Source organism: Varroa jacobsoni, unplaced genomic scaffold (genome assembly GCF_002532875.2).
Source record: "Varroa jacobsoni isolate VJ856 unplaced genomic scaffold, vjacob_1.0 scaffold_971, whole genome shotgun sequence".
Taxonomy (NCBI): domain Eukaryota; kingdom Metazoa; phylum Arthropoda; class Arachnida; order Mesostigmata; family Varroidae; genus Varroa; species Varroa jacobsoni.
In genome coordinates, this window is record NW_019213873.1 from 80,618 (window position 1) to 106,276 (window position 25,659).

Sequence of the window (25,659 nt, forward strand, 5' to 3'; positions counted from 1 at the left end):
GATTTGAAATAGACCCCATCTAGTTGAAGATAAACGATGATAGCTTCGTATCGTATAATAGATTTACATTAGCTTTGTATTCGCTCATATATTGCCACTACAGTTATATCGTTTAATTCATTAGAGTTCTACATTAGAGTTAATAAAGGGTACTTTGCTATACATTTTATTGATCATCCTATATATGCAAGACTTCACTCACATCACTGGCCGATCGCCTCTGGCCGATATACTCTTTACATATTGTTATCATATGGTACTAGTTCATCTTAGATTAAGCAGATAAATAATTATCATTTTCATCGTCGCGTTCACCATAATTGGCAATTTTTTTATATACAGCTACAGTTGTAAACCCCATTTATTGCAGTCCTGTTTTTTGATCGCCCTATATATTTATTCATTTGGTATTTCATTAAATAATGCCTTTATACAACATGTTTTGCATATTTGTCTGGTTATATGTGTACAGGTGTTGCATACACACTTATACTGATAATAACTATGTAGCTTCACCACTTCCAAAACGACACATCTATCTAAACTGTATTGATAACAGATTGACAATGTCACTACATGATAACAAGGGTGTGTTACAAATCAAGTTGGTCCCCACACGGAGACGGCAATGTATTAAAAGGCGTAAGATTTAAATGATCACATTAACGCCAAATCTAAAATATTAGTAAAAATAAGCTACTAGTGAACATTACGTTTAACTTCAATAACTACTATGAGAGATGCTTTTTGAACAGCCGCAGCTTTTATAAACGGGAAACCTTGTCAACTGTCATGCATAAGAAAGAAGCAATTAATGGTCATTTTAAGTGAAGGGTTACTCCGTAACTTTAACTCTTTAGTACTTCGTGTTTATCGTTAATAATAATAGCTAAAGGGTCACTTAATCAGATGTTATGCTATCGTCGATTACAAGGGGCGGAGGACTGGCTTCACGACAACTCGATACTACCATAAATCCATTGGAAGGGGTAGGATTTATATCACAGCCTCGTTGACTAAGCGATTTCTTTGAACATTTGTCAGACACCAACAAATTCGAATGGCGATCTGTCTCGCGCCCATCTGGCCCTTTTCTTGAAGCCGTCAAATCAAAGTGCTTTTTGACTGCTAACACTTGATCACCTTTAGAAAAATCATCGTCGCTAGTTCGTATTTGTACGGTAGAAGTTGCAGTTTTGGTTTTTACTGAGTTCCCATCAGAACGAAAACCTTTCATTATCCCAGGAAGTCCCGAATTCCAAACAATTGTCACTAAAGTGTCCTTCATGTTATGACTCGATGTTGTCTTAGTACATTGTACTGTCTTTCTTGTCAAGGTCACTTGTCCATGTGAGTTACCTTCTCTAGATTTTCTTGCAGTATTGTCCTGATTAAAATGCGATTGGGCGACAGGTACACCCCACGGGTCGTCATCCGTCGACAGGGGGTTCTCATTAGTAACTCGGTAAGGTTCTCGAGGAGGAGCATCAATACTTGGGGGCTTTATATGATCCGCGCTCATTGTGAATGACGTTGCCTGTGACATATTTTGACTATTCGCTATATCGATTTCGTCGTATTCGTCACGGTTTGGACTAGGTGACACTAAAGTATTTAACATAGGCCTACTTTCTGTTCTAAATTTCATTTGGGCTAATGATGTAGAATTTGGTGAATTGCATATGATAGCTACGTTTTCAGATGAAAATATTTGTGCGTCCGGAACAGCTTGGCCCTCTTCTATTACTGCCGTAGATGAAAAGGCCAACTTTGTGTTGGACAACAGTGAACTCCGAGCCTGTGAAGGTGAAGCCTTTGGTGGCATTGATTTTTCCAGGGAGTGTTTTGCAAGGCTATTAGAAAAATCGATACTTTGAATTGTATTTACAACAGATAACTCTATTTTCTGTAAACAGTCGTCCTCTGTTAAAGGGTCTTTTTCCGTGGATGAAGCAGGCGATAAGGTTGATAGAGGAACTTCGCCATTTCGATCTGATGTCAATATCTCTTCCCTTATCGTACTGGCTGGCGTTACGAGACAACCTGCTGGTGATGATTTTTTATTTATGGTTGAATCATTTGTCTTGCGAGCGGCAGCCATGAAATATAAAGTTAATAAACGCGAGTTACGTTTTCTCAATATTAGTTCTTATTCAAAATCTGAAGAAAACTGACGGAAAACTCGGAGATACATTTTTGGGGTTGAAATCGCAGACCAGCTTGTACCCAAAATTCTCGGTAGAAAAAAAATCTGCTTTCGCTCATACATTGATAAATTACTAAATTCATATGTTAAGGTTAATTTTTAATTGCGGTTGCATATAGCAGAAAGTATAGTGATAATAATAATAATAAAAACATGGGTGATTTTCGTAATGATACTCCTGCCAGTGAAGACATTCTATATAAAGTAGTAAATACGCATTTTACCGAAAATATTATGCAAATTCAACTCTGTCATCCTACCTGATCCTGACTGATTTGCATTTCTTTGCATTCGCTCTCGTTGTAATGTCGATTCAAGTATGACTTTAAGGCGAATCTTTGACCGCATCTACCACACTCATGCTCAGGATTTTCGCGATGTGCTGAGGAAAATTATCAGTCGTTGGAATAGTTAGGTTACATATGTAAAGCTTACAATTTGTTTTAAAAACATATAAGTAACAAATTATATCACCTATGGCAGTAATGACTCAAACTTAATAAGCCCATAAACGTATCCTTTCTGTCAAAGTGCTCTTTTACGCGTTAACCTCTTAATAAAAAATTATCAACACCTCGATCAATATGATAACTACCACAGTGATGGCACAATATGATTTATCTAAGAAATAAATCAAAAAGGCAATAGATTAAAAGACGTAAACTTTTTTAGAACAATTTTACTTGTTAGTATCATGATCTGTCCAACACATGGAAGTTTTGTCGTTTGCTTAATGTGAACAGAATAAGCTTATAAAAAGTTGTCGGTAGGCAGTGTAGCATAATCTCGTTGCTATTCATCATTGCATTGTTGGCATCGACAATCATCTCTCGGGTCGTGGTAACAACCGAAGGCAAATCACAAATTTTCAATTAGTGTTGTTGTTATCTTTCCAGGCAGAGTCCGTCGTCGCTTTCGCTAGGTAGAATTTTAGGCCTGTCTCGGTCATTTCAATACATGAGTTCGCAGAATTGATTGGGCTTGAAATGAGCCCAGATTAACATCCACAAGATAAGTGAAGAAAAGCCGGAACTGCTTTTAGTGAAAATGTGAGCAGGTCCTTTATTGTGGTTGCTGTCAACAGAACCTTTTGTATCTTTTAGGTAATATGTTTCTAAATTATCAGCCACTAAGAGTCAGCGTCACTCCTGAGTAGGTTAAGAAATAAATATCTAACTTAACCATTCGGAGATTCGCGAGAACACTTGATTGCCTCCATTTTTGGCAAATTCACAAGACCTCTTTTGTCGACATACTTTAAAGAAGACTTCTTTGTCAGTACACGCCTCTTAATTCACTCCATTACCGAAAATTAAAGCGGACTTAAATTTTTGTCCTGAGTAGACCCTGTAGTTCACTTGAAAGGGTCCACCTTTTACTGCCACTCACGATGATTGCGCATTCCTGTAGTATCGCCCGACTGTTTTTCAGCTACTGTCTTTCGCTGGCCCACGCATGTCAAGTGCGGTAGCCAATTTTCTTTGCATGAACCACAATTCTTCGTAATGCCCTGCCAGCTAGACGTTTTTTTGATCGCCTTTTTCTTAGCGTACTACCAAAACAAGGCCTAAGAGACGCAGCCATCTCATAGGCAAATACTAGGCCCATCCAAAAAAGTCGAGCAAGCCCGCCCCTCGAAGTCATCGAATTCTTATTATAGTTAAGCTGGCCCTATGCGGCTCTGCAGAACACTCAATCGCTTGGGGCAGTGACTCTATAGGCCAGTGTCCCTTTATAGTTGAGAGTTTTTTACGAGAACGTTTGCCTGATATAGGCCCACCACAGCTACACCCCGCCGCAGCGCAGCTGTGTCCGGGGTTCTCCTACCAGTCGCTTCTCATATCTGTCGAAAAGATTCTTCCATTCAGTAGGTCAGGAAACTTCCTTCATAAACTTTTGGAAAGAAGACAACACTACCTGTTGATTTACCGTTAATTATACAAAAACTGAATGTGTATCTGTAACTACTGTTGAATGGTCATCCGAGTAACTTTAAACGATCATCTCTTTCTGACTGGTAGACAGTTATGTACTCTGGCATTAGTTATAAAAATAATTATGAATTAAACTGTAATTTTGCAGATTGTTTACCTTTTAGATGTCTATTAAGAGCCACTTTCCAGACAGCATAAAAATCACACTCTGGACAGTGCCACAAGCGTTGCTTATGCTCCGTTTTATAATGATTCTCGAGATCGTCCCGATCTTTGGCTTGATATGAGCAAGCGGGCCTGAACGGGCATCTGGAAACGAAACGAGAAAAGTGTTAAGCAACTTAGACTCTTCAAACATTTATCTTGTAGTAACTAATAATTTTTACTATCAAAGCAAAAACAATATAACTGCAATAAAGAATCTACAACACTTTTATAACAAACTTAAACCGAGAATAATTAAATATCGTACCCTGAGCATAATAAGAATCGTTAGTATTATGAATATTTGTTGGCATCCGCAGTTATCGCTTTAAACAGTCGCAGTGGTATACTGTGACGCCATTGACCAAGCCCTCAATTCGGATTAATTTGAAGCTGCTATGCAAGATAACATATTTATTAAACTGTGATATATTTCCAATAATTATAATGAAGTAACCGAAGTCTTTTAAAGACGATACAAGATGCAAAGTACTCGCCTATATCTACTAGTGCTTGCATTTCGATGTGCTACTTTTTCGAACGCATTTCTGTGAGAAGTTCTACTGTGAGTCGTAAAATTTGCTAGAGAACTTGCTTCATAGGCACACAGAGGGCACTTCATTCGCGGTTCGTCCACCTTTTTCCCAGCAATTTTTTTTTGCTTGGCGTTCACTTTCGTCGTATCCCCTGCGTGAGGTTCCTTAAACAGCCAAATAATTTATTAATTTTTCAATTAGATCTTAAATATCGGAAAAATTTTTCAAAATAAAGTTTATCACAAAACGCATACATCATACTGGAACTTCCTACAATTATAGCCTTTGATGTTATGGAAGGATATATGAGAGGTCTTTGCGTACTTTTTTATTTTGTGAAGACGTACAATGTTATTGTATATTAAGTGTTAACGAGGAGTAAGATAGCTATCTCTTATAATAGCTATTTTTCATTTTTTTGCGCAGGGACAAGTAGCAGCGACGCTCAAGAACACCAATTCATATTTCTCACGGCAATGAGGGTTCTTTTTCATACCTTCATGTGTAATTGAAGCATTGAATGAAATTTCGTTTCGAAGGCACAGTTGGGGCACCTGTAAGGCCCAATGACAGGGTGGATCTTGGAGATGTGAGCGTTAAGAAATTCAAACTTCGAAAAGATGAGCGAGCATTTTCGACATGCATATCGGTTTGCTGCTGCGGATCCTATAGTGCTTTCACCGCCTTGAGCTGAAGCTGCCGAAATATCTCCCGTTTCGCCAGCTAAAAACAAAGCGAGCTTCAATATTAATATTGTATTATTATTAGTAAATCGCTAGGAAAATAATGACTGATATAAAATACGAATTTTTACTTATTACTTATCTATTCTGATTTTTCGTTTACTAATGGCTAAGTGTTGTTAGAATAGGTAAAGCATAAAGTATCTAGCTGTGGTTAAAAGTTGAAAAGGGAGATCGTAGGTGGTATTGTTATCATCGGACATTTTTTATCTTCACATTCCGACCCCAACCCGGACAAAAAACGATGACAGCCATTTAAAACAAAGAACGAACATTCTGATGGTCTATAGTACAAGCAATCCAAAGATGAGAAAAAGAAAAAAAAGAACACACGGTAATTACATCCTTTGATAACTTAATATATTTACGCAAACAAGTTGGAATAGCCTGCCATTAACGTGAATGTGCTGTTGTACTAATGCCATTACTAACAGCATTAATAGTACTGAGTGCAGAACTACTTGTAGTAACGGATATCACGCAATCAATTAATTTGCTATGGATCGTTATTAATCTGTCATTTTCTTTTTATGCTGTTAGCAGTTTGGGCTAAAGATGCGTACCGGTTATTATTATTATTATTATATGAGATTGTTTACAGTTGGTTTCCTCCCTTAATTATTATGCCAATGATTTTATTATATTCTTCATACCTTTGTCTTTATTAGGTAGTCGTTTTTTCTTAGGTGGTATTGGCAGTGGCGAAGAAGAAGTGATTTTCAGTAACGTATTGTGACGTGATGATGGGACCATAACTTCAGGTATATCTCCGAGAATCATTTCGCATTCTCGGTTGTCCTCATCCACATCATCGATCTCGTCAGAGCCACCATCCTCCATCTCTTTTTTCGGATCATCTGCTTCACCATCCTTAAAGATATGTTGTCCCTCATTTGCTCCGATAAGAGAGGGCTCACGCTCCGTTTCTTTTTCTCCCATCGGACCCTAATTTAATTTATATCATCAAATTGAGAGGCGTTATAAAAAGAGACATTCGGCACTCACTGCCGTTGTACATTCCAATATTATAACCATTTTTCAGATCATTCTTTTAAGTCGAATCATCTTTTTTACCACAGTCAGACAATGTAATGAACACCTTGCTCGGGGTATAACAATTCCATTAAAAATGTAGAGAGCAGGGCTCCATACTGACAACGTATATTTTTCTGCATTTGGAGTATAATAACATAAGTTTTGGCAGCTGAAATTACATATCATGAAGCGTCGTTTAGAAGACAAACACAAGGACTTTTGTCTAGTACCTCTACGTCTCGATGGGTACTTCTCGTTCTGAAGTCTGTGGCAGATTTCTTTGTTAGATCCTTTTCTCCCTCGCGAGATCCTTCGGGCAACTCGCGGTTTTTAAGCAACAACTTCATTAGAAAGCACAGTCGTGTTAATTAAATTGGTAAGTTTTGGTTTCAGCCAACCAGATATTTATTGAGATACAAATTCGATCAAATTTTTTTCAATATTAAGTTAAAGGTAGTGGTTTCAATAACCATCAACGCGGTTTCATAAAAACAAAGCAATGCTTTCGTTCCATTTTTATGTTTAGCATGAAAAATGTTCCCATAATAAAAACATACATATACATATATCTCCTTTTACCATGGAGCCCCTTATTCTGTTTCAAGATAGTTATATTACATTTACATTCTGTGACTTTATTAACAATAGGCAAATTCCCTATAAAAAGACTGATAAAATAAACGTACTGCAACATGGTTATGGAATTCGCCACTAAAAAGGCTAGAGATATCGACTGGTTGCTCCGCTGAGAAATTCGGCTCCCGACAGGTGCGGTACTTTAAAGTCTCCTCAAGGGCATGTGCTTGAAAATTCATCACGGTGAGACAGTGTATCTGAAAGTTACGTATACATCAAATAAGATCATATATCCATAGTAAGATAATATGCAAGGATCGACACCAGTTTCATTATTATTAGTTTCGTTGTACTTAAAAGGCCTCTCAGGCGTCTGAGTTTGAACAACTTGTTAACCGTTAGCATTGAAAGGTTACACGTTGCAAGTCAACATATAACATTTGAATTTCTTATGAGCGATAGACGGGCTTCAGCTGCAATACGTATAATTGCGTGTCATCTTTGTCCCAAAAACGACGCTGCCCGAATCGTCGCAATTATCTTGAATGCCCAGCAAGACCATTATTTGAATTTAATTAATTAAAAACTTAAGAGCTTAATTAAAAACTCTACTACATTTAACTTGTAATTATGAGGAATCCTTCGGGACTTCTACGAACCGTATCATGTCGAAATAATGCATTCGCTATATAAAGCTATTGCAACCGGTACGCACTGGATCCATAGAAGTAGCACCTTGATCAGCGCTGTGCTGATCACCGGGATAACCTAATATGATATTAGCGCTGCACCTTCAATTAAGTAATGATACTATAACCAATATGAGATAATGGCCCGGGTTTTCTAGCCAAATCGTATTCTTTTGCCGTTTAATACCCACCCAGAAAATCTCTATAAAATAAGGTAAATCATCTCCACGCTTTTAAGGATGTTTAAGTCATCTTTTTGAAAATCAGTAAAAAAAACATGTCATCTAGTAAATACCTTATCTCCAGTAAATATAAGGTTTATCTTAACTTAAATCAGATACTAATTATTCTTGTTACTCATCCACTATTAACTGTGGAAATTTTCTCATGAATGGTCCGAAAGACGCTGAAGTCCTTTTTGACATTAACAGGGTTAGACATTTTCTGACACATACATTACATAATAACATGCAGTATAATAAAACTGTGCAACTCTATTCTTCTTTTTTGTTTCTGACATTATTATAATTTCAACTGTGTGGTATTAATTAATAGGTGGGAGGAATTGTTTACCGTGGCCCATTTGGTTGGGTTCGCACTTCTTATGTAGAAACCCATTTTTCACCAACGTAAGTTGATGACAGAGAGCGTGACAGTTCAATTATATTCTAAACAGTCCTAAAATTCCTGGCTAGCGCGTTGCTTGGTATAATAGACTCTGGTGAGTCAGTGTATGAGTAACGCTGCTGGATTCTCTGCCCTTAGACAGGTCATCGAAGGTTGTTTCGAATTAAAGGGTCGCTTAGTTAATGGGACGCTAAGGTCGATCCACAAATCTCTTCACACAGTTACCTCAGGGCGTTTTTCTCCATTTTAGTGACACTATTTGTAATATTGACATAAACGTTTCCAAAAAAAAATCAGACGTAGGGGTTTAAGAAGGTTTGGTTAAAGCCATGTAAGCCTTAACCAGCTAGTGTGCAGAAAACGCGATTTTTTTTCAAGGTCTTAACAGTCAGATTACAGCCCAGATCGCAACCTGGTTGTCATAAAATACTACAAAAGGAAAAGGGCCTCGTCAAGAAAACTGAAAACCGCCGCTTTGCAAGATCAGCGTATGAATGTGAATGCTGCGGCGTTGCATAAACGCAAACTGATAAGCTTTGCATTGGTCTAATTTAGCACAATCCAAAGACACCTCTAAAGCTTACAGTCGATTTGTCGATGCTCTCTATAATGACCTGAATGCTTTCGTTAAAATCATCTGCTTTTACCAACAGCATAGAGGTAGTGTCTCCGCAATCTCAGCGTTCGGCGTGCTCAGAATACATAAAACATTTGTTCAAACATCTCAACATCTTAATTCAAATGTCATTTGCTGGTTACGTATTTAGCTTACGTAGTAAGTTACGCAGCATTGGTGTGCAATATTTGACCTTATGATTAATTATGGTTCTGACTAAATAATGACTAGGTTGTGATCAGTCGAACAACAGATTGACAATGTTGTTACAGGTAGTAAAATGCCCATGGACACGTAACATACATATAGACAAATATTGTTTTGTATTTTTTTTTGATACCATTCTTTGCTAACCCTTTGCTGTCAAAAAACATGACCAAACTTGGTTGAGTTACTTTGATAGTATCTGATACCTAATACCGATATATGCAAAAACCCGCATATCGTCGCGCTAAAAGTATTCATTCAACAAACACGAGGATCAACTTCAATCAACTACATTGGAAGGTAGACCGAACTGACTTTTTGTTGCCTATTCTATCGTTTGGTGGCCACAGGCCACTCTTGTAACCTTATAGGATTTTTTCTAGGATTAGCTTAAGCTAGTTCACATTAATTTATTTGTATTTACACATAGGTGGTTCCGTTTGGCTGCATACTTTGGTAAGCGTGTGTCTACTGCACATGTAATGTTCCATGATGCAATCGCCTGTTACATCACTGGTTGTGTGTACATGACACAGTAGAAAAAATGCATACGTTGATGATTAAATCAATGATTTCCCAGATAGTTCGGGAGATCAAAAATATTGTCTGTTTATTGACGGATCCGTTTGCCGATTGAACGAAACTTGACTGGTTCGTAAATCGAAAAGCATCCGAGTATCTGACCAGCTAAGGTGTCTTTCCGTAATGATAATATCCGATTAGTAGACCTTTAAGAAACAAAACAATCATTTGTTGGCTTTGGAGAGTTGGACTGGTCTCAAGTAGACTCAGTGAAAAATGTTTGGTATGAATTAATAAATAGCAAATGAGGCTTTATTATCGGTTGATAGCCCTTCACGTGCGAAGACAAAATACGGTGACGAAATTGTCATGATATCAATGTACACGCGCCTATCACCAGTTAAGCTATGTGCCTGAACCGAACGAGTTGTAACGAACTTCGTAGTGCCAACAAAACGGGTCGCATCTTTCTGAGATGCTCTGACCCGGATCATGGGCCACCACCCTGAATGTGTTCCAGCAGCTTCAATAGGTAATATTAGAAACAATAGGTTACTTTCGTTATGAAATGTATGTTGTATGAATGTTGAGTCAAAACAAAAGCTAATTAGATCTAATCTCGGTGGATCATAAAGCCTATATGTGTTAACGTAAATATAATAGAACCGGCCATATCGGGTTTCGCTACTCGAGTGGGAGAGCTGTTTTCCGTAGAAATTGCTTTTATGCTTTTAGGCGTACAGACAGGCCGTGAATACGGTGGATTCGTAGTAATGACAAAAAATTGAACGGTAGTCAAGATCTCTAGAACATAGCAACTAGTGCTCCTGAAGTAAAATTGGACGTAACTTTCAATGAGTTATTCAGTTGAGTCGCAAGGAATGTCAAAGCAAAACCTCATTTTCGTTTTACGTTTGGAGCAAAACCTAAATAGGGGATGTTCGATTAGGATTGAAACGCGTCTGTCGTAGATTGAAAATTGTATATATATGTAGAAAAAGATATTTGAAAAACTGGGTTCAAAATGGAAGCTGAAGATTATCGAGGTTTATTCTAAGTACATCATACGTGACGTAATAACAGCGTTTTGCTCTTATTTTTTTTAAACTTACTATCGCTAACTAATAAACGTTATAACTAAAAATATTTATCACATGTACCGCTGCGTATTGTTATGTTATAATAGTGCAACGCGACATACAACTAAATCGCCACCCGCGGGCTTTTTACTTCACCTAATTTTGGAATAATACTTACAATAGAAGTAACGTCCATTAGTAACCATCTGTACCCATCAGATGATTTTTTTTAATCTAAAAGTAGTGAGTTTAAAAATTAGTCGAGTATTACTTCAGACGATTGATTCCTTCCACTACCAAACAAAGTGCGCCTAGTCTCGAATCTAACGCGTATCCGTATGTTTAACAGGCAAATATATTACCGAGTCCGCTATTATAGCGACGACCGTACTAGGTATAACCAAATAACTTCGTCAACAGTATACGTTAAACACATTTTTCTAGAATATATGTACAGCACCCCATCGGCCTTGAAAATCAGCCCAACCGATGCCCTCTAAGGATACAGTTAGGGTCGGACAAGCCCAAGGTTTAAGTACAAAGATAAGAAAGCACAAAAAACAAAAAAGCCATGGGGAGGCTTCGCCCTGTGCCTATTTTACTAAAATAGGCGTAGATGACGCTCATCATCGGATTAGTGTTTCAAATTGCAGTGTACATTGTTTTCAAGCGTACGAAGTGGAAAATGACTTGCTAAAATTGGTTAGCGACCAGCTAAATTAACACTTTATTACGGTAAAAAGCTAATTTCTGCTTCTAGGGCGAAGTATTTCACCAATTAGATCCGCAATCACCCCAGATCCTAAACCCTGGCGACTTAGAAAGAAACCAGTCCAATACTACCATATTACGGGCTCCACTCGGGTCTGGTAAACGAACAGGTTTAGGACAAGCAAATACGGGCCTATTGGGATTAATAGTTATTGCGGTAACCATGATCAATATAGCATTATTGTCAATGTTTGATATAACCATTATCGTAATTAATATCCCTATTATCGACTATTGAATTGCAAAATACCTTTTGCCTGTGGCCGTGATAATGTTCGTAGTCGTCTTGTATACTAAATAATTTAAGATCGTTTGCACACACTGTATGCCAATCGTGATTGTCACCATGGTATCAAGATTAAGCCACTCTTCCTGATATGGAGATAGAGATTTCGTATTTAAATCATTATCCGAAACAAGACCAACTTCTAAAAACGATTGCAGTTCATACATGCCTGCGGTTTACAAGTACTGATATGTTTTCAAAATAAGCTAATTTAGAAACTCACTCTGCATACTTACGTATAAACACGTTAGGAATAAATGAATGGTAGACAGTTATTGAGAGCACAGTTTTTAAGATACGTTTCTTGCCTAAGCCCATCCACGCATCCTTATGTTCGTATTCTCTCATTCGCTCTCGAGGCCATTTGCCATAGCAGCATGGGCGATGTCAAGTTCTTGAGAAATAATGAACGTTTTTTGGCTAGGTTATTCACTGAAGTAATGATAATACTAAATTCGGCTTACCTTTTGTTTACTAACTATTTATTGCCGTAGGTACGCATTATATACATTTCAGGACACTTTCCTTTTTTCCACCTTCCTCACTTCAAAGACAACTACCACTCTATGAACCACAAGTGAAGCGAGGGTCAAATGTCTTGCGTCGAACCCACGAAACCTAAGTAGGTTAGTAACTGATATTGTTTAACAGCATCAATGTATATTTGTGATTTTTTGTTCTCTGAAATACTCCTAAACCATTATGTAGTTCATTTTTAGGCACAGTTGCTTTACAGTTTAAGCAAGCAATTAAACTACTTTAACGTAAGCTGAGCCTTTTTATGAGGCAAACAATTTAATAGGTAAATGTTGCTGTTACACAGCTGATCCATCGAACAATATCCTTTTGTCAGAGGCTGTCTGCTAGCAAATTCTTTTTGGCAGACCAAAGCGCAGACAACAGGAGGTACGCCCCGCCACAATCTATCAAACAATCAACAGAATCTTTTAAGTTATCACCGACCCCTCTCCGCTGTGGAAAGGAATCAGGGCGAAGGAGGCGCGAAATTCAATCTTGCCTTCAATCTTCAATGAGCCAGTGATGAGCAACTAGTCAGATTTAATATAAAGCAAACAGGTTACACATTACGCAAGATTGGACTGCCATTTGTTATCCCTTGCGGGACCTTGCCACGCTTGAGATTTGCCCTGCATTTTCGGTTTAACTGCGGACATACATTTCTGACTATTAGTTGTGCAGCAAAATGATCAATGGTTTTGTAATAAATGGGCAGTCATTTTGGTGAACTTTATAATTATTTAGTGTTACCAAACCATTTGCAAATTTGATTTTCTTAATACATACAAATATTACAAAATCTGAAAACAAAGTACGTGAGCCAGTATAGCTGTACAAGTGGTATCAGTAGATCATAAATACAGTGTCCGGTCTTTATTAGTTCAGTGCTCTAGTAATGTGTGAAATGATATTAATAAAACGCAAAAAACGTGAACTACGTAGCTAGAGGGGTAGCAGCAGTTCCGCTCTTCTGAGGAGGACCGAACACACAACGAGGCCCCGTTAGCTATACGGAGAGCGCTCTCTGAGCACCAAGGCACTATAAGGCAAAGCCAACAGTAACAGTACATCCGTAATGATGCTGATAATCGTGTGCAATTTACTGGACAGCCCACAATTGTAGATAAGCAATATACAATGGCGATTTTTAAACTAAAAATGCACTCACGTCAGCCAAAAGTAATGAACAGAAAGAATCCTGCGTTACTTTCTACGACAGGTTATAAATTCTTAAAATTTCAAACAATCGACACGAAATCATATATAATATGATCCTCCTGTTCCTGAAAACCCATCGAGATGAAATCCATAAAACGGTCGAAAATAAAATAGTAAGTCTGATGCTACGTTTCTTTTCTCGTGATCGCACATGTAACGACACTGTCGTTAAAATAAACAAAGCAGTTTTTTTTAAACTGCTGTGGGAAGTAAGGCGCTTACTGAAACTAGTATTTAGTCCCCTCACTACTGGCTGTAATCATTGCTGCAACTCGACATGCTTCGAATGCACTTCCGCTCCATTTCAGTCACGGCCGGGCTTTGGGCCTACACTTGGAACACTGCATTTTTTAATTTTTCGATCTTCTGGGCTTGCTCTTGATGTAATACCACATATTTTCGATCGGACTCAAGTTGAATGAATTTTCAGGCCGTTGCAGCACCTCAACAAGGCACGTTGTCCCATAAGATATGGTTTCCTTCCGGGACCCACTCTGTACGTGCAGCAGTATTTCCACTTGAATTATTTCACTACATAGTCGTTTTAACATACCATTGAGCAAGCGTAGAGGTCAGCACGGCCGTTGTAAGTGTTTCGTTTGAATGCTAAATCACACAGGATTAGTGGGATCTTTTGCCGGAACGCCTGAAGACCTGCAGAGCGTTACCAGCTAAGACCCCAAAGTACGACTCATCTGCGCACAAACCCCTTTTCACTTTTTAGCTATCCGATAGATGTTTAGCCCACTTGAACTGCCTATACGTTTGCAAACGGTTTTACCGCGGCTCTTCATCGCGGTTTACGACAGCAAAATCCACGGGATTTCGGTACGACGCCTGAGCGCCTGTCCCCCTATCTCCACTTTGCGTTGTGTACCGTTTTCGATTTCTGTACACTTCTTTTTGAATAAAGAGGCATATTGTCCTTCTACTTTCGTGCTACACTGTCAACTGTACACTTTGATATTACAAATTGCGGCCCATTCAGAATTTTCTCTTCATGATGGCTTTCTTTATATGGGTCTGGTTATTAGGACCCGCTGCTCTTTAGTGACGTCTTCCCGGGATCCCATTAAAAATTTATAGATAGCCACAAAAACGTTAAAATCACTAAAACTGACTTGATGTAATCTACAGTCACAACAACGTCATTATCGTAAAATAAATAAGGGTAACGATAATTGTTGTACTACATCTCGAATCATTTAAGTCTCAACATAAATGGAAGAATTCGATATACGACGAAGCACCAGAATTATTCATAATGAATTCAACGCTGATACATGTTGTGGTGAACAGCAATTGCGCATCAAATTTCGGTACATGTTTTCAACAGATTCCTATAACAGCTTGAAATGTTTCCCTAGCGTCCTTATATACGAACATTTAACTAAAAGTGGAGGAAGGCATCCTTTACAAAGAAAAAAAACCGCTCGCAGGTTCGGATGCGGAGGTACTTTTGGCCAAACTCAACGACGTGTCAAAATTCTAGGTGGCTTTATTTGATTACCAAATGACTGTATATTACAAAGCCTTTTGTTGAGGGGTTGTATCTACATCCAGTATTTTATTGACAATCAACAAATTTGCAATAAAAAAACCGATAAAACGAATGTAACATTTTTCGTAGAATGCAGTTTTAAAATTCACTTTAAGTTTATAAAATGTACGTTTTTAAAAATGTATTGACTGCTTCAGGTCAAAATTGAACCAAGTATTCTTTTAGTTTTTCCAAATAATACTGTGAAACTAAATCCGCGTCGTTTTGACTTTTTGGCCTTCTTCTGGTAACATAACCATCTCATTAAGAGCTTTGTAAATAACTGATGGTGCAAGACAAGGGCTATACAAAGAATGTATTTAAAATCTTCCATCCAGATTTTCTCAATTAGTAGTAGTAGCTAAGAATGTGACCGGACAAGTTAGTTGCGTGTTAATCCTAGGGACCTATTAGGGCCTAGGTTCAAATCCGAGCATTACCACACGATTCGTTTCTTGCTAAGAGTCACCCGTTTGATGAAATGCCTAACGACGATACCGGACGTAAGAAACTCGAAACACTGAAAAGTAGTAAAAGACGTATGTGGTCTGACATTGTCATGGCAAAAAATGGTGCCTTTTCTGTTCATTAAATCCGTAAATATCCGTTCAAATAATCCGTGAATTCATAAAATAAAGTCGATTCTTTTATAGCTTGTTATAATATTGTTTGTTGTTTACGGTATAACCTAAATCGATCGATTTACTACACGACAGTGATTCATTTCCTATTCCACCAAACACACTGTATCATCTTTGTTGGCGTCTATCTGAACTTTGTCACGAATTGTGGATCACTTTTTATTCTTTCATTTGTGTTTTATTTTTGTGTGCTCCCATTTTTTCGTCAGCCATAATCAACTGCGTTAGAAGTAACTCGATTTAGTTGCGTTTCCGAAGGGTTCCGCAGAGAGAACTACGAACGAATAAATCATTATGCATCAATCCGAGTAACACTTAAATTTCGAGCTTCATTCTGTAATCTGTTATCTTCGAATAGTGTAGAACTCTTTGGTTCCTTGGCAATACCATGACTACTCGCGTGTAGGTCTTGCTAAACTTTCAAAATAACTTTATTACTTTTTTTCGTTGCTGGTTGACTACTACGAGGAGCATCTTTCATATAGAAATTTCCTAAACAAAAGCGACTGAATCATCCCTGGATCACTTCTTCCTATAACGCATATTGACTATAAATAACACACAGCAGCATGCTGGCCTTTATCCTTGTGAGAATATAAAGGGCACCAAAACGCTCCATCTTAACTCTGACTAAAGGGGCTCCAACAATTTTAGCACATCTAACACTGTCAAACATCGACTTTCAAATAACACGAACGCTGACCTATATTACATTAGCTATGTGACCTTGAAGCTACTTAGAAAGAAATTCGGTCAATACCTTTTTTCTTTATATGTAAATATATAAATGTCATAATAGTTATAGTACTCTTCCACAACTACTATAAATAATAATTTACGCAATGATTCGTTTCTATAAAAATGAAGGAATACCTGAATTTATGTAATCAATATTTATTGTTTACTAGTTTTCAATGGAGATGGCGTCGTATGTTCATGTGCAAAAGTTGAAAATTTATTTTCAGTCAAGTCAAGAAAAAAGCGAATTTTGATATTTTTCTTTCCTCTGTTTAAACATCTGTTTGGTCCATCGACATTATAAATGTCACTACAAAATGACGTTTGGGATGTTGAGCCGTATGATTTTTATTTGGAAAAGTATCTATGTAAATTTATGAGTACAATAAATGTCGAATGAGCTTTCCATAAACAATTTGAGAATCCATGAACCTCAGACCAGAATGTTTGGGCAAAGATTTCAGGATAGCCTAGCTTTAATCAAATAAACACGCTTCAAAATATAAAAATGTGTATATTGTAAGTAAAAACAATTTAAGCGGTACAAGAGTCGTGGTCGATGAGAAGTCTACGCACTTCTTTTTCGTCTCTATTTAACTACCAATTATCGCTTGTGCTTAACGATTTTTCATTTCTCTCTCTGAGCATTGTAACGTTGGCAGTGCAGTATCGGAAGAGTGTGTGAATATCCATCTTGTCCTAAGTGTCACATTGTAAATAAACCTAGCTATTATCCCGTTGCCCTGAATCCTGGTACCATTGTACCTGTAATAGCGTAAAGGGTAGCGTTTTTGTATCCTCTAAAACTAAGACCAACTAAATATTTGCAGCGAAGAAAATAATGTACTTGATATGACTGATTCAATAATCGTGAACAATGCTTTATTCTACTACATCTATCTACGCCTGTACGTATCTGTATACGCCTGACATAAAAAAACTGTTCCATTTGATCGAGTCAAAGCTAATCCTTTTCACGATATTATCAAATGTCTCTGCCCCCCGTGTAGAACGTAAATACGAAGGAAAATCCTCAGACTATAGTGAATCAAAGAATGAAATCCGACAACCGTGTATATTATTATATCTCATAATCGCATACGTATCTTAAAAAGGTTACATATGACGTGGGTGATCTGTCTAACGAAGAGTGCATTCATATAAGCAAACAAAAGAGAGTTTTTATGTTTTCTTAAGATAAGCTATACTATTTACCTGTCTGCTGAGACCGACACGGATAAAAAAAAAGCGAAAAAAAAAAAGAGTTATTTGGTTTAATATGTTGAAAAGTCTGCGTCGGAGGGTAAACGAAACTACGAGTTACTGCCAGTACTCACAATGAAGAGATCCCAAGAACGTCACTCATATTTCGTAAGTCTTTAGATTCATTGTTTGTTTCAAGGCCTGTAGAATACTCATCTCATTTCAACTGATCCCAGTTTATTTAATCACGCAATGAAATATACAAACGCGGCATTTTTAAGCACTCATCTATTCCACAGAATACTTTGATAGTTGTGGTATTAAATACGTGAAGCATGTCTTCCTGTATTCATTTGACGTGAACATGCCTATCACGATGTTTAAAGATGCGCTGATTTAAGCATTCTGCAGTGGCTAGGTTTTTTAAGAGATACAAAATTGTAAATAACTAAATTATATCAGCGTAGCCTTGAATAATTTTATCTCTGTCTCATTTAACGAACCAGGTGTGGTGCTGCTATTCGCTGCAGGGCAAATATTTGGCAGCTGCAAACCACTGTTAAGTGTTTTTTATGTTACTACGAGTAAAAACCTGATAGCTTAGTAACATATCTACTGTATATATAAACTACATTTAACATATAGTAACATGTCAATGAGCATTCCAAACTAGTTTCAAATTCTTCCCATACAGCCACTTACACTTTCTAAAAGTAACTTAAAGGGAGGAGTGGTCTGAACGATTCCTTTTAATGCTTCTCATAATCATCATGAACATGTGAGCATTACTGGTCCAAATTTCAGCGTTAGCGAATGGTCGCCATAGTATATGGCTGCTACTGTTTTACAGGTCTACTGGCAAAAGTTTTGATAGCAGGGCCAACCCCGGCTAGACCTTTCTTAGGGCAAGCAAGTCCTTAAAGCTACAAATGGTCCCGAGAATTTCTTCACATAGCTGAAATAGCTAGATGCGTTAGGAAAGCACAGTTGGTTTTGGGAAATCAAATTTCGGTGTGAAAGAAGCCCTAATGGCGTGCTGGACCTAGAATTCGAAAAGCGATTCGAATCAACGACTACTTTGATTTATTCTCCTTTTTCTGGTTAGCACAGGAATTATGAGATTTTATAAGACGTATTTATGGAAAAGATTGGTCTATCGTTTCTAGCAACGTGTGATATTACAAGTACCATTTGAAAATAGGTGCAGTGGCCTAAAGTCGGATTGTGACCTGCTGCTTTGCCATAGTACATTTCTTTACCTGCCACGATATTATTCGACTACTTAATATATGAAATGTATTGAATATACCAACCCAAGTACAAATGCATAAATTTATATAGAAACAAGGAGGTGAACAACGCAACGTTAGCCAAACACGAAACCTCAAAATAATTGCATCGTAACTACTAAGGTTATACTGTGTATGTTTACTGTATTTATTGTTACAGTACAGTGAAATAAATAACTTAAAATAAAATAAATTAGATAAATAGGCTCAGAATATATTGACTTCGAACGAATCAGTATGGCTACTTTTCCAATCAGTGGTGATGCTCACCAGCCATATTCAGCTTAGGCCTAGTAATGGCAAATCCAACGGCACTGCTCCAATGTACTGTAATCTCTTCTGTTAGACTTAAAACAGTCAGCACATTTTATCTTTTTTCAATTAGGGTGACTAAACGTCGGCTAATTATAACAAAACTAGTCGCTAGTAAGTCCTTTACGGCGACTTTAGTTGGCGATACGATGTTCTGCATCGATTCCTATTATTAGACTTTTCGACAGTATATGGATGCTTACGTATGCCGAAGTCCAATTTACTATGAACACCTGTACCGTTTCAATCAAATACCCTGGCTTAGAATTGTTTTAGCTTGATAACCACCAAATTTTCCTGTTCGCTTGGATGATAACTCGAACTTGGTTACCAGCATCATAATACCCATATGGACAAAAATTGATTTCAAATCCACTTTGATGTGATTCGCACTGGTATTCCCGTCTGAATGGAAAGTGTTGCGCATCGTAGAGTTTAGGCTTTTTTGGCTCCTGAGTAAAGTTCACTAGAATTATGTGAAACTGTCCGCGCGCCCGGTATACACGCCCGTCGTCTAATTCTGTTTTTGATCTTTCACGACATAAATGCTATCTCTGTCAAATGGTACCAATCTTGTTGGCTACAGACACGTTGGTTTGGTATAAACTTACACCGCCAAAACGATACGTATGCACGATACGCGTTATACAAGTATTCCCGTACTTTTCTTAGATGTGCCGTAGTGTTCGCGATTCGCATTTTGTGGGTTCGTAGGAAACTACCGAAGAAACTTAATTTTGCACATGTAAAGCAGTTGATCAAGACTCTATATTTCTAATGTTCTAGCGAAACAAGGAAATCTAATACTATATATTAAATAATGAGTACACATACTAAATCGATATCGTTAAAGCATTGGCACGCCGATGTATTCCTAAAAACTATTAAGTTACTTGCATATACTTCGCTTTCATATAAAATTGAACATTTTTTTTAAAATAAATCCTCGTAAATTTTACCTTCGTCTTTTTTAAGAAATCATAAAATACGACAGTATTGAATAAAAGGTATTTCTGCATACAACGACGTTTCTTTTTTCACGACGACGTTTTCTCAGTCATCGTTTCACTTCGTTTCCTAAACGTCATTCTAAATGCATTGTACAGAAGGCTTCTAACATTCTAGACAAATTGGTTTTTAATATACAGATGGTTTTTACTTCCCAGCTCCTTAAATGATGGTTGTCTCTTGGCGCCTGTAATCAAATAGTACATCATCGAAACAGAGAATTCAGAAACTAGCTAAAAATATAGATTTCATTGGCACTAATAAATTTTGTGTCAGGCTCGTCGATGCAACGGCGTTTCTTGTTGAGGACACCGGTTTTTATAGACTCTATATTAATTGATTATATGCAGGTTGAATGAAGAGAGCGCCCACCGACGATAGCAATGGGTGTTTGGAATTAGGGCAAATCGTACACGCATGCGTACAGTATTTTATACCAACATTTTCAAACATTTACTCATAATGATAATTACTAGCAGGTTATGCATCATCATCTAACATTTTAATTACCACGTTATTCCCGCTAAATGTATCCGTTCAGTTAACCCTAATTCGCTAATTAGCGAATTTGCAGATGCCGTCACCACTTCTGGCCCCTTGTCCAGTTTCGTACTGCCGCCGACCTGATGTTACGAATCGGGAAAAAACGAGATTTGAAAAGAGTGAGTGGACTTCAGGTTGTTGCAGGACACCTAGTAGGTGGCTTTAAACCTTATACTAGTTTTAACCAAAATAGTTAGGCGTAACAGAATAACAGTACAATTGAAAGGCTTCCATAGAGGTAGTCATAATAAGAATCTTAACGGAAACAGCTAGTTTTACAAGGGTTTTACAAAAACAACTGCAAAAAAATACACTCTGCGTTATAACCTGATTTTATGATGTTATAGAGCGAAAACAGATTTTACTAAGTACCAATTAAGTAGGCAAACCATTAAGACAGAGCAGACGATTCCAACGAAGAGATGTTTCTTGTTATGAATACAAATGTGTAACTAACACTAGTTCATTTGCTTAATGGAGGATGAAGTCAGCCGATGTTCTCGTTTTTGACTCCACCGAAGAGGTATCGATCAAGATGAGCGTTGAACTGCTTGCAAAAGTTGAACTGATTAAGGACGATTCCGGGTACACCGTTGCTAGAACGCATGTCAATGAACCTGCACATAGTTCACATAATATCAAAAACAGTACAGTAGCATCATTATCAATACTAATTACGTGCATTATTCATTACCTAATTATGATTCCTTATCAGTATATGATATCTGACAACTTCTAATTTGACTTGGTCGAAACAACAGTTGGAAACGCAGCCTATCATTACAATTATGTGACTGATGATACTGCACTTCCGAGTATTATGGCCACAAAACACTATTCAGGCGTTCTTGTGTTGCTTACACTGGAGTTACAGCGATAACATTGTAGATAGTATCAAATAGTCCCACATTGGATTTAGATATTTAATCGGGCATATGGGTTCAAATAATTACTTGCATAAATTAAGAGTAATTTAAAAGGCATATGCTCTCTGGATATGGATATACGAAGGCTATATCCTTGCTGTCTTCACTCGTAAAACCACGATATGTAAGCTGACTAATGTAAGTTTGAAAAGCTTGCCTAAGGAAAATGCTTCTCGGGTATAGAAACCAGATGGCGATTTCACCTGAGGCAATCGCTCAAGTGGACATGATGGTCTTCGTATCTCTTGAAACATCGTATTTATATACGATGTTTCAAACTCTAATTCTATATGTGATAACCAGAATGATGTTGGAGGATTGTTTCACTGTTACATTGGCGTCATGTACCAGAAAACTAAGTTAGGTGCTTACGTCGAGAACTTCAAATTATTATAGAGTTCCCGATGCTTATTATATAGAATACGTGCAAATTGACGTAGTGGTCTAGTTGCAAATTTGATTAAGGTATGCTATTATTATTAATTACTGTGAGCTTCATTCTGAATGTGCTCGTTTTCCTAATGTCCACCCTTGAATATAATAACGAAATTCTTCAATCTCAATTAATATATCCAGAGTTCGAATTAAATTCACGCGCGAAGTTCTATAGAAATATAAATTTATATGTGAATAGTAGAAACTACTCCGTTTACAACTACAACTACCATTCGTCGCGCATAAAATGGACGTATAAACGACGTGGTATCTTTTATATAGTTAATTTTCACTGCAGTCGAATTGAGACATTAATTACTACTTTACTTTTAATTTTTTTATTAATATAGCTTGTACCTATGAATTAATGCATTAGGACTTCCATAATGCGATTTTAAAAATAATAATAATTTTAGAAAAATCAGTGATGCTCATTAAGGCGGGAAGAGAATCTCTAAGAACTGAACGGGAACCGATTTCTCTATCATGAATTTTTTGCTAAACTTTTAATTTTTAAGTGGGTTCCTTTTTGTTATTTATAGCGTTAGAATTTTCATTTTAAGTGCTATGTTTACCTTATAAAATATTGAAATTGTGCTATTTAATGAATGCTAGATCTAATTCAAATTCGCACCGAAGTAGGATCATGCGATCGGGATAAGATCATAACAACGTGCTTGTAGACTGAAGGAGCAAGAGAGTCTTCCAATGCTAAATTGTAATATTTCATTGCCTTTAAAACACAAGAGAAGGTAAAGACAACAAACAAGAGAATAACAAAAACTTGGCGCAGTAAATACGTCCAGAGTTGTTCTTCTTTTGATGATTACTTGAGAAAGTATAGGCCTCTGCTTTGAAGGCTATACCAAACGCTCTAAATATTGTGGAAGCGAATTATTGTAAGGGGTGAAATATTTGCCTTATTTGTCACTTCTAAAATTAATTAATCTGACTTTGCGTAGATACTGTCAGTCACTGTTTCTTGGTGGGATTGTAAGCAAAAAGCATTTAAGCTTCAGAAACACATTATTGTTATACGACGTGCGCGAGGGCTTCAATTAAAGCAACAAGCACTTAATTAGTCATGAAGTAGATTTATAAATTCACCCACCATTCAAGATTATTGGAAGAAATAGTATTAGCGATGGGCGCATAGGGCGGTGGCGGCTTGATCCACGCGCCATCTGGGCGGCGCATTCGTTGTCTGTTTGAAGCAAAGGTAGCTAGATAATCGCGAGCGCCAAGACACCTGCACGACGGGATTTCATGGTGAGAACTAAGTTTCATTAATTAAACAGCAAAAAGTGAAAAGAGAACTTACTACTGCGATGAAAAGTAATACACAATTATTCATTACTTGTATTGACTATAGAATAATTCATTATGATATTATGGTAGTTTCATCACTTCCTATAGATTGTACCGGATGTGTCTCCTAAAGCCGTGTTTAAGAGGCACTTGGGGCTTGAACGCTTTCCAAACATATTCTTCCAGAGGTACGGGAAACGCTAACGTCGTATCTAGGTCGTAGACGTAAGTGCAGCCGTTACACGACTCATGGTAGTAGATCTGAAATAGGTTCGGCAGGTCGTTATTAAGGCATTGTCCTATTGGCAGGTGACACCTGCTCAAGTACACTTACTTTTTTAGGGTGTGCTTGGTCTCTTATTTCATATTGAAGTCTAAATTATCGAATCCCTGTATTTGCTAGACCAAAAACTCCGTATTCACTTTGTTGACATACTTTAGTCAGCATTGGTGACCTCTCTGCAATCACGATTTGTTTAAACTTTCTGTTTTTGAGTCAGTTTAGCAGTGATTTTCACGGTAGAGTCTTCAAATTCGTTGCTTATTGCGGAATAGGAAAAGAAGCACAATAACCAATTTTAAAAATTGTCGTCACCACTATCATTGCATAGCGGCGTTCTAGAAGGACAGAGTCAGGTAAAGACGAATCATGCCAAATCAATACTCACCATAATAACGTGATAGTCCCAAATAATATGTCCGTCATTTGCTTGATCACCAGCTCTTTGTCGCCACAATGGAACGGTTTGTGAGGCATTTGAAATAAATGCTACGTAACATGAATCTAACAATTCGGTCTCCCTGTTAATTAAAAACGAAACGATCATACAAATGCTATAGTATCATTTATGTTCTATGTCGCACACCGAGATAGGGAAGAGTCTATACTGTTTAGATTAATATAAGGAATATAAGAGTATTATTTATTACTTATTATCTAAGTAATTACTATCATAATAAAATTAGTCTGCTTACTGTAATAGTCTTAGTATTATTAGCTAATGTAATTCAGAATATAGAGCTGATGATAATAGTTGTTAAAAACGCTGCTTAAATTTATAACAGTATGAAACAATTACGTAATAATCTTGTGTGAAACACACCCTTAATAATGGTTCAATAGTGAATGCTTAACCTGGCGAAATTTAACTTATTATGACTCAGTATGAATTATACTAATTAATATTCATAATGAAAATAAAAAAGAAGTACTATAGGTTTTAGGACCTGATCATTCTTGGCTATTATAATCACGCACTTGTTCTTGATGAGTTCGCATAGCTTATATATATTTTCTTCACAATAACAAGCTGTGTACATGAGCTGATCTTTGGCAGGCAAGTTTGGCAAATGGTGTGATGTAGACGTTAGAACTGCTGCTGTTGAAGTCAATGCGGGGGTTGCCTCGACATCGTCTTGGACTGCCTTTTCGTCGCCATCTGTCGCGCGTAATGACATGGTATATTTTCTGCAGCGTTGCAATACAAAGGATAGACAGATATTGAATAAAAGTTATTATATGACTTTTTATGAGGCTGCTAGTTTCACAAAGTATCTATGCTTTCGGAACACTTCTAATAACCAAATCTACATAACGGTTACTACCACTGAACCCAGTCATTGGCCAATAGCAGCCAACATCTATGTGCATTAAAAAAAAATAAACCATCAAAAATTGCTTGCACCAATAGAGAATATTAAAAACTTGAGTATTCCTTGGTTGAATTGCCCTCAGGGGCCATTTTGTTATCAGAACAAATCATTATGCCAAGAAGATGCCGAAGCCCAGCAACTGCATCTGATCACATCAGGCCAAATAAAAAAACACGATATTTTTTTTGGTTCCAAACAATAAGTATTTCATAGAGCTTGCCGTATTAAGGCTTGTACAATCTGCTTTTCCCCACAAAATGCATTTCAATAAAGGCTTCTTACATAAGCGCTCAAC

General features: G+C 37.2%; 2 protein-coding genes across 2 annotated transcripts; both read right to left on the bottom strand.

The window, feature by feature from the left end:
* Nucleotides 1-133: 133 nt before the first annotated feature.
* On the bottom strand, nt 134-12,910 carry LOC111265406 (uncharacterized). Its single transcript, XM_022842066.2, has 9 exons — nt 12,496-12,910; nt 7,345-7,491; nt 6,889-6,999; nt 6,277-6,568; nt 5,377-5,603; nt 4,842-5,044; nt 4,298-4,449; nt 2,467-2,588; nt 134-2,083 (listed from the first exon to the last, which is right to left on the bottom strand). Exons 2-9 carry the CDS (start codon nt 7,471-7,473, stop codon nt 902-904), a joined length of 2,418 nt encoding a protein of 805 aa, XP_022697801.1. The 5' UTR covers nt 7,474-7,491; nt 12,496-12,910; the 3' UTR covers nt 134-901.
* A 5,197-nt stretch (nt 12,911-18,107) lies between these two features.
* Nucleotides 18,108-25,614, bottom strand: tun (N-terminal glutamine amidase tungus). Its single transcript, XM_022842072.2, has 7 exons — nt 24,970-25,614; nt 24,380-24,512; nt 23,827-23,972; nt 23,515-23,652; nt 21,500-21,659; nt 21,010-21,122; nt 18,108-20,686 (listed from the first exon to the last, which is right to left on the bottom strand). Exons 1-5 carry the CDS (start codon nt 25,167-25,169, stop codon nt 21,530-21,532), a joined length of 747 nt encoding a protein of 248 aa, XP_022697807.1. The 5' UTR covers nt 25,170-25,614; the 3' UTR covers nt 18,108-20,686; nt 21,010-21,122; nt 21,500-21,529.
* Nucleotides 25,615-25,659: the final 45 nt, after the last annotated feature.